Here is an 8981-nt window from a genome sequence, read left to right on the forward strand (position 1 = left end):
CATGACATTAAGACCGCAAAAATTAATGGCCAAAATCTACTGTACCCGCAACATTGAAATGCACAAGTCAAGACAAACCATTGACTGTAGATATTATTGATACTAGATGTCCACAATGCTGTGTATATTGCTTGTTTATCATTAATTGCAATGGCATGAAGTGATATGCACAGAGTTTGGCATTAACTCAGCAAACATATTCATTGAATGAAGGCAAATATAAGAAAATTAACTACATTGTGATGCAGCAGTCAATTTTGTGCTCAGAATATCAGGCAATGGAGGAGGTTCACTTGATTTGTCTGTTGCTCACAGATAAGAAAATTAAGTGTTCAACTCTGTCACTGAGGGTTGCTGTAAAGCAACATAAAATCCTCAGTGCAGTGTATGAGATGACACATGTTGCACGAACCATGAACTCATGAGTTCCAGGACCATATTTGGTTATGACTAGCTAGAACATTACAGGCAGTCCCCAGTTGGAAATGTCAATTTGTACACAAGTTGGAACACAATGCAGAAGAACCTAAAGTAGCCATTCATACATACAGGGAAATTTTCATATAGTGGATATTCAAAGTTACATCCCTGTATGGGATTATGTTCATAAATACAAGCAGTTGTAAGACAGATTTTTTGTAAATTGGGGACCCCTACATCAGCTAGCATTTATCTTGCATCATCTGCAATATAATTTGCTACTGAAAGTTCTTTAGCATATACCATGACAACAGAATAACAAGGACAGTGGCTTTTGGGGACCATGATGCATGATGGGAACAACTGTCTATCTGCTAAAGCGATGATACTTAAGAGATGAAAGAAACAAATTGATGACAGAGAAGGAGTTCTTGTGAATGTCAAAGTCAATTGTCAACAAGAAATATATAGAAGAGAAGAAAGTTAGCATATGAGAGAGAAATGTTAAATCCATGAAGAAACTTAATATTTTAAGTATTACATTTTAAAAATCTCCACAGCAATTGACTACTTGCATGAGTAAAACTCAAGGTTATAATTCACTTCCCTGCTGAGATCCAGAGATTGATGAACATTGTGGTCACAATTATCTCTTTGTTTAACAAAAAAAGGTAAATCGCACCTTCAAACTCTCTGCTGTGTTTAACAGGTAATTGATGTGCAAGTCCAACAAGTTATTAAAAATAACTGGAAGATTGGCATAATGACAGGTCAAAACCTTGGAGTGCCATGGATATTGTTAAGTTTTAACTTGAAATTGTGACTTTTTTAGAAAAAAATACTACAATCTCCTTCCACTCAGCAGAAAGTTAGCTCTTGCAGACATTATGTGTTTTGGTCTTCCAGGAATGTGCAAAAGCAGGATGATAAATGAATGGCAGTGCTGACAATCCAGAGTGTGTATTAGTGTGCTTTGAAGGTCACAAGTCGAAGAAAAGGCATTTAAGCACTTCTGCCAGACGAGTAAAAGAAAAGAGAAAAACACTCTGATTCGAAGCACTGGAAACTAATTAGCTAGCAAGCTGGGCAGAAAGAAACAGAAAAACTGTCTCTGTCTGCTCAAAACCAAATGACTAATAACTATGATGGAGGATGAACAGGACAAAAGAGTTTTGTTCAACTTACAAAGCCAAAAGTCTTGAAATCAACTAGTGAACTATCAATGTCAACAATGCTAACAGGATTCAACAACGTAATATTCAACAACGTAATATTCAACAACATAATATTCAACAACATAATATTCAACAACATAATATTCAACAACGTAATATTCAACAACATAATATTCAACTATCTGCTCTTCATGAACAGACACTGATTCTTATACTTCATTTTTAACTTTTATCTTTTAGAACTCACCTCCTACTTCGATTCTGCATGTATGTATATTGTGTTGCTAAACTGTTTTTTTTTAATTCATGAAAGCCAGATTCAATCTGCTCCTTTTAAAAGATACATTTATTTGGGTCTGGGAGAAAGGTATTCACAAGGGAATGGATCCTTTCCATGTTCAGCCTTGCTATAAAGAACAAGAGGGGCTGGTAAATAATGCAGGGGAACTAATTCATTCCACCTCACCCGGCAGATTAAAAGTTTGAAGTAGAATCATAGAATCCCTACCATGTAAAAGAGGCCAGTCAGTCCATTGCGTCTACACTGATCTTCCAGGATCACCCCAACCAGACCCTGCCCCTCACCTTATCCCTGTAACCCTGCATTTCCCAAGGTCGATCCACCTAACCTTCTCATCTTTGAACCCTGGAACTATAACAAATTGGGTACCTCGGCTAGGGACCAATTGCAACAAGATTGTAGCAATATGGGATGGCACGGTGGCTCAGTGGTTAGTACTGCTATCTCACAGTGCTAGGGACCTGGGTTCGAATCCAGCCTTGGGCGACTGTCTGTGTGGAGCTTGCACATTCTGCCAGTGTCTGTGTGGGTTTCCCCCGGGTGCTCTGGCTTCCTCCCACAGTCCAAAGATGTGTAGGTCAGGTGGATTGGCCATGGAAAATGCCGGTTTACAGGGGTAGGGTAAAGGATGTGGGTCTGGGTGGGACGTTCTTTGGATGGTCAGTGTGGACGCAATGGGCCGAACGGCCTGCTTCCATACTGAAGGGATTCTATGAAGTACAGGAAAGTGGAGTCAATTGACCAGCATATCCTACAAATTCACAGTACATGGTGCATGCTTTCAATACCTGAGCGTGAAAATTAATTTGTGCAATAAAAATGATGTGCACTGTACAATGGTGATTTTTGCAATAACAATATGTTTTGTGTACTGAATGTGTACAGCACGTTTAGCCATATAAATACTGAAGAACTGACATGCAGTTTGTGCAAATTATAGCAGATAATTTCCCGTCCTCCTGTCAATTCATAATTTTATATACTGAGAAATAATCTGATCTCAGCAAACCTAAACATAATGACGATACTGGGAGGAAGCTCTGCCCATATTTGAGCCACTTGGCAGCAGCTTCCCCTGCCCAGGATCAAACTGAGTAAATATGAGTCAGTGTTTGATTGTGGTGGAGGCGCGAGAATATAAAGACTGAACGCAGCAAGGAAAGGGCAGAGCAAGAGAGAAAAGCAGCTCCTTTACTCTGGGAAAGCAGCCAGCTGATCACACAAGAGGCAGAATGAAAGCCTTCCTCCTCACCATTGCTGCAGTGCAGATTCTCCACTGCTCAGGTAGGTCCCAGAGAGAGAGCGGCTCCTCATCAACCAATGATTTATTGCCTCAGATATCAGTGAGGTGTAAAAATAATTTGCTGAAGAATTCTGAAATGTTTTGCACAACTTATCCTTTTCTCTATCAACAGGAATACCGAGGCCTAAGGATGCTCTGAGAGCGTCTGTTATAAAACTGAACCAAATCACCGAGACTAGCAATCTGTGTGGGATAACCAGGAGAAGGGTGAAGGATGTAAGTGTGTCCTGATCTCAGTCTGTATCACTCTGTAAACTGTACAAGAACATTACTGAGTGCAGAGGGACACAGATATAATATGCAGAATATTATATTACTCACACTTCTGGGTGAATAAGTACATTAGATAGAGTAGAAACGCGCAGCAGGTCAGGCAGCATCCAATGAGCAGCAGAATCGACCTTTCCTCTTCAGGAATGCCCAAAATGTCGATTCTCCTGTTCCTTGATGCTGCCTGACCTGCTGCGCTTTTCCAGCAAAACATTTTCAGCTCTGATCTCCAGCATCTGCAGTCCTCACTTTCTCCATTAGATAGAGTAGGTCACTAATGAACTGCTTCCTCTCATTAGATTCATCGCACAGGAAAATTGTCGTACAATGTGGATTTAACATTCTCTGTGAAAGAAACTGTCTGCTCCAAGAATTCTGGACTGGAATTTGATGATCCCAGCTGCAACTTCCGTCCCAGAAAGGCTGCTGTAAGTTCTAAATTACATCGTCACACTCAAACCATCATGTGTGTATAACAAAAAGGGTTGAGTTACATCTAGGGTTGAGTTACACATATTGAGTTACATCTAGAAAAACCTTGTGCACCTGTATTCTAAATCATAGATAAAACTGTTTATAGTGAAATATATGGTAGAAAGTGCGTTGTGCTCTGCTTTGTAGTATGGAAGTACTGAGTGTAATTTTAATTAAATGTGTTTTGACAGGAGAAAGGCTTTTGCAAAAGTCGCATTGAATATTATGCTGATGAGGTTATTAACGTTGATGTGGAGTGTCAAGGACTGAAGACATTTGACAGGAAAAGTGGATCATTTGAGTCAAGTGAAAATAATGTTGAGGTAAACTCAATATTTTACATTTCAGATTGTGTAGCATTGATTTTCTGCATTGATTATAGAAATGTTAATATTTTCTTATAGGTCAAAACTAACTCAAAAGGCAAAGAGATGAAGAAATCATCAAAAGTAAGTAGAAACTGGGAATTCTGTAAAAGTAATTTCTTCATGGTCCAAATTATCGACAAAACTGCATCAAATCCAGAATCCAGATATAATACACGAGTTAGTAATGACTGACAGTTAATTCCAATACTTTGTACTTTGATCAAAATTGCAGACTGAATATCTAAGAGTATTCAACCTTTAGGAAGGGCAGACTAAAAGAAAAAAGAATTGGGATGGGATTGTTACTAAAATATGGAATCATTGCAATTGTGAGAAATGTGAGTACAGAAAATGTTGATGTGGAATCTATCTAGATGGAACAAAGAATCTACAAAGAACAGAAAATTATTAGTGGGAGTTGTCTACAGACCTGCAAACAAAATGATGAGATAGCTGTTGATATTAAAGCGAAAGTTAGGGATGCCCGCAACAAAAAGGGTGAGAGATTAATTGTGGCTGACTTTAATCAACATACAGTCTGGTCAAACCAATTTAGCACTATTAATGTGGTGGTGAATTCAGAACGAGGAGTGAATTACCAATTTATTTCAGTCTGAAAAATTGTGGGTGGGGTGTCTGATGTTTGAAATCACATACACATAAAGGGTCTTGCCCTTCCATGAGGGTAAAGTCAGTAGAATATCCACAGCTCTAGGTAAGATGGCATCAGGAGAACTATCTTTCTTACATTGTCAACAGTAGTAGCTTCTAATTACTGGCACTTCCACTAGGGGACAATGTCGGGGGGGGTGTGGGGGGGTGGGGGGCGCACTGCAGATTCAATGGAGAATCTCATTCTTCATTGGTTTACCCATCAACATCAAAGCCCGACTGTTCTAGGGTGGGCTCAGTTCTTGCAGCACTGGAGAACAGGAGCCATTTGGTTCATTCAAGCACTGAATCCCGATTCCAAAATTTACAAGTGCTGTCACTTCCTGACATAATTTAGAAATTACATTTTGAGATGGTTCTAAAACTCAGGATTTAGAAAGAAAATTAAACATTTAAATCTGAATGTTTTACTCTAGGTAAAAAACAAGTCAACAGAAACATCACTTGAGGACTCTCTGGATGTGAGTATATGTGTTAGTTATTTATCTTTCTATCTCTTCATGGAGAATCCTCATTATAGTTTGTCCATGGGGCAGGCTGAGGAGGTTGTTCACAAGAACTACCTCAAATGGATCAGGAATTAAGCCCATATTGTTGGCATTATTCTGTATCAAATTCTTGACAATAAGCTGACATACCATCAGATAATTAGCAACCCAACCAGTTGGAATCTGAGTTCAGGTGAATCACAACGTAGTCTGAGGATTGTTATTGACTGAATGCCCATCCAGAGGCAGTAACAGATGAAATCCTGAAGATCAGTTACCATTAGATTGTTGATTTTTGTTTGTGGATTGCTGGGATGATGCTTAATGGATATTAGTCGTTTCTTAAATTACAGAATGTTCTGGAATCATAGGAAATACTTTCCTGTGACAAGAACTATAATAGCAGGACGACATAGCTGATGGTTTCATGAGGTAGCATAATTTACTGTCTCCTCATGCAACTGAAACACAGGTACATTGAAAATAGTAGCAGAAGTAGGCCACTTAGCCCTTTCAGTAAACCTGCCTCATTTTGAACTCCACGTTCTCAGTCTCCTGTTAGCACTTAGCCTCTGGAAATCTATCTATTGATTTCTTAAGTATGTGAGGTGACATCTTTCTACTGCCTGCTGTGGTCGGGAATTTCACAGCTTTACAATCCCCTGAATGAAGAGATTTCTCCTCATCTCAGCTCAGTATAGCCGATCTCATCTCCTGAGACTGTGACCCCTTATTTTGGACCTCCCCGTTCCTGAGAAACATTATTCCTGTTTCCAGTCTCTCCAACCAGTCAGAAAGGTATTTGCTTAATGAACTTCTCTCTCATTCTTCCAAACTCCAGTGAATATATGTCCAGTTGATCTAAGCTTTACTCATATGACAAACTTGCCATCTCAGGAATCACTGTCATGAACCTTCACTGCATTCCCTCTGAGCCAAGTATATCTCCTTAGGTAAAGAGACTAAGACTGCACCCAACACTCTAACTGTGCTCTTACCAAACTATAATAAAACTTCCTTGCTCCTGTACTTAAACCCTCTTGCAAAGAAGGCCGACAAATAATTTGCCTTTCTAAATGCTTGTATGTTTGTTTTCAATGACTGGTTTACAAGGATAGCTTGGTCTCTTTGTTCATCAAGCTTTCCCAACCTATCATAACTTAAAGAAACACTGGCCAATTTTTTTAAGAGGCTAACTTAGCAAACTGCATTTGCCTTGCCCTGCCTTCCCACTCACTCAATTTGTCAAAATCACCCTGATGTGTCTATTCCTCCTCCTCACTACTCACATTTTTGTTAGCAAATTTGGAAATATTGCATTTGAGTCCCTCATCAAATCATTGATAGATATTGTAAAAATCTAGGATCCTAATCAAAAGGATAGTAGGAAAGATAATACTTACTGGTTTCTGTGACAGCGTCAACAAAATACACAGCAACTAATGGAGAATCTCACTCTCCCTTAGTTTATCATCAATAGCACAGTTCCACTGTCCCAGAGTTGATTAAATATAGCTACATTTAAGAACACAAGACTCCATTCCAGCACTGAGTCACTAAATCGCAACCCTGAAATTCAAAGCGTTGTCACTTTTCATTTATAATCTAATAGCATTTAATCCCCTTGTTTACAGACTATTCTATAAATCAAGTTTATTTATTAAGTGCTAAACGTTTCAATCATAATTTTCCAATCTAGGTGGAAAGCAAGTCTACAGAAATGTCACGAGAGGATTCCCTAAATGTGAGTATAATCAGTGATTTTGTGTCAGATGCTTATTAATGAAAATGAAGTGTGATTTATTTCTGAATTTTTATTAAACTATATGTATATCTAGAGAATAAAAAGTTCAAGAGCTAACATATCCTCATTAGTGAAATCAGTGGTTTAAAGATAATCCTATAACTCAATATTAGTTATGAAATGTTTCACTAATTATCCATGGTAAATAGATAAATCTGAATATTTTAATACAGGTGGATAGCAAATCAACAGAGATATCATTTGAAATGTCTTCAAATGTGAGTATAAATTGAGATTTTATGACAAAACATTGCCTCGCGATCATGATCGTCAATGAAATAAAATATTGAACTCAATCTGAACTTAGTCCATCTGAAAATGACCATTATCTTCATTCTGTTCATTCCAGGAACACCATGATGATTCAAGAGCCCGACACTAACCAGGAATGAAACTTCGGAAAAGTCAAACTTGACGTGAACACAACACCTCATTCTGATTAAAGAAGATGAATCATTGTACTTGAACATTTATAAAAGTGATGGGATCTGTGGTTCCTGACTGTATATTTTACTATAACTGGAAAATTCTATAGTTTGTAAATGTTCTGTTCTTCATTGTATGTTGTTGCCTTGTACTTTGTAGATCACATTAAACATGTAAAGAGAATACCTCCTGATATTTCTCTGAATATTGTTTCTCATTTCACTCATTGGGATGGGGACTCAGAAGGACACAGCACCTAAACTAAAGTGTTACATACTGTGACCAGACCTCTCAAGTAATTGGTGGTCAGGTTTTCTCAAGTGGCTGGGTGATTAGAACTGCTCAGTTGAAACAGGATGAATGAGGATGGTAACATGGAATTGTATGATGTCCACTTACTTCATTCTGTAGACATTCAAATCATTAGGTTTGCCTGGTCCTTCAATCTGTCACAGCCGAGCCTTGTTCAGGCAGAGATATGAACAGTCAGTTTATTTGGATTTTACCTTGTTGGATTCTCATCTTAAATTCAAGGAGAGGTATCACTGGATAATTGATGATTAAAAGAAGCACAAGTCAGGATCGACAAAAAAGAAAACAAAAATTAAAAATATCCAGAACTGTTTGCCTCCAGCATTTGCCCCGAAGGAATTCACAGTGAAGCAATAAGTCGAAGATCCTCAAACTCCCCACAACTTGCTCCTGTAGGATCGGTATCAGCAGCATCTTTTGCTGATACAGTACTTGAGTATTCCTGATAAGGATATATTCTGTTGAAGATTTTAAGCTTGCACTCATTAGAAAAACTTGCAACAAATCTTAATGTAAAGGGAAACCTTAATACTGTATAGATTGAGAATGCTGATTGTTTTCCAAGTGGACTCTAACTGGTAGAGATGTTGCCAGATATAATACACCAGTTAGTAATGATTGACGGTCAACTCCAATACTTTGTATTTTGACCAAAGTTGCAGACTGAATATCTAAGAGTATTCAACCTTTAGGAAGGGCAGACTAAAGGAAAAAAGAATTGGGGTGGGATTGTTATTAAAATATGGAATAACTGCAATTGTGAGAAAGAGTGACTAAAGAAAATGTTGATGTAGAATCTATCTAGGTGGAACTAAGAATCTACAAAGAATGGAAAAATATTTGTGGGAGTTATCTACAGACCTGCAAAGACAATGATGAGATAGGTATTGATATTAAAGCAAAAGTTTGGGATGCATGCAACAAAAAGGGTGCAAGATTAATTGTGGATGACTTGAATCAACATATAA

General features: G+C 38.1%; 1 protein-coding gene across 1 annotated transcript; it reads left to right on the forward strand.

Moving 5' to 3' along the window:
- The first annotated feature begins 3065 nt into the window (after positions 1-3065).
- On the forward strand, positions 3066-7880 carry LOC122551989 (secreted phosphoprotein 24-like). The gene is made up of 9 exons (XM_043694551.2): positions 3066-3180; positions 3312-3415; positions 3769-3897; positions 4135-4266; positions 4348-4392; positions 5400-5444; positions 7171-7215; positions 7449-7493; positions 7625-7880. Exons 1-9 carry the CDS (start codon positions 3129-3131, stop codon positions 7655-7657), a joined length of 630 nt encoding a protein of 209 aa, XP_043550486.2. The 5' UTR covers positions 3066-3128; the 3' UTR covers positions 7658-7880.
- The last annotated feature ends 1101 nt before the right edge of the window (positions 7881-8981 follow it).

The sequence above is a fragment of the Chiloscyllium plagiosum genome, unplaced genomic scaffold, assembly GCF_037043375.1.
Source record: "Chiloscyllium plagiosum isolate Xiang-an unplaced genomic scaffold, Cpla_swu_hap1 HiC_scaffold_7, whole genome shotgun sequence".
NCBI lineage: Eukaryota > Metazoa > Chordata > Chondrichthyes > Orectolobiformes > Hemiscylliidae > Chiloscyllium > Chiloscyllium plagiosum.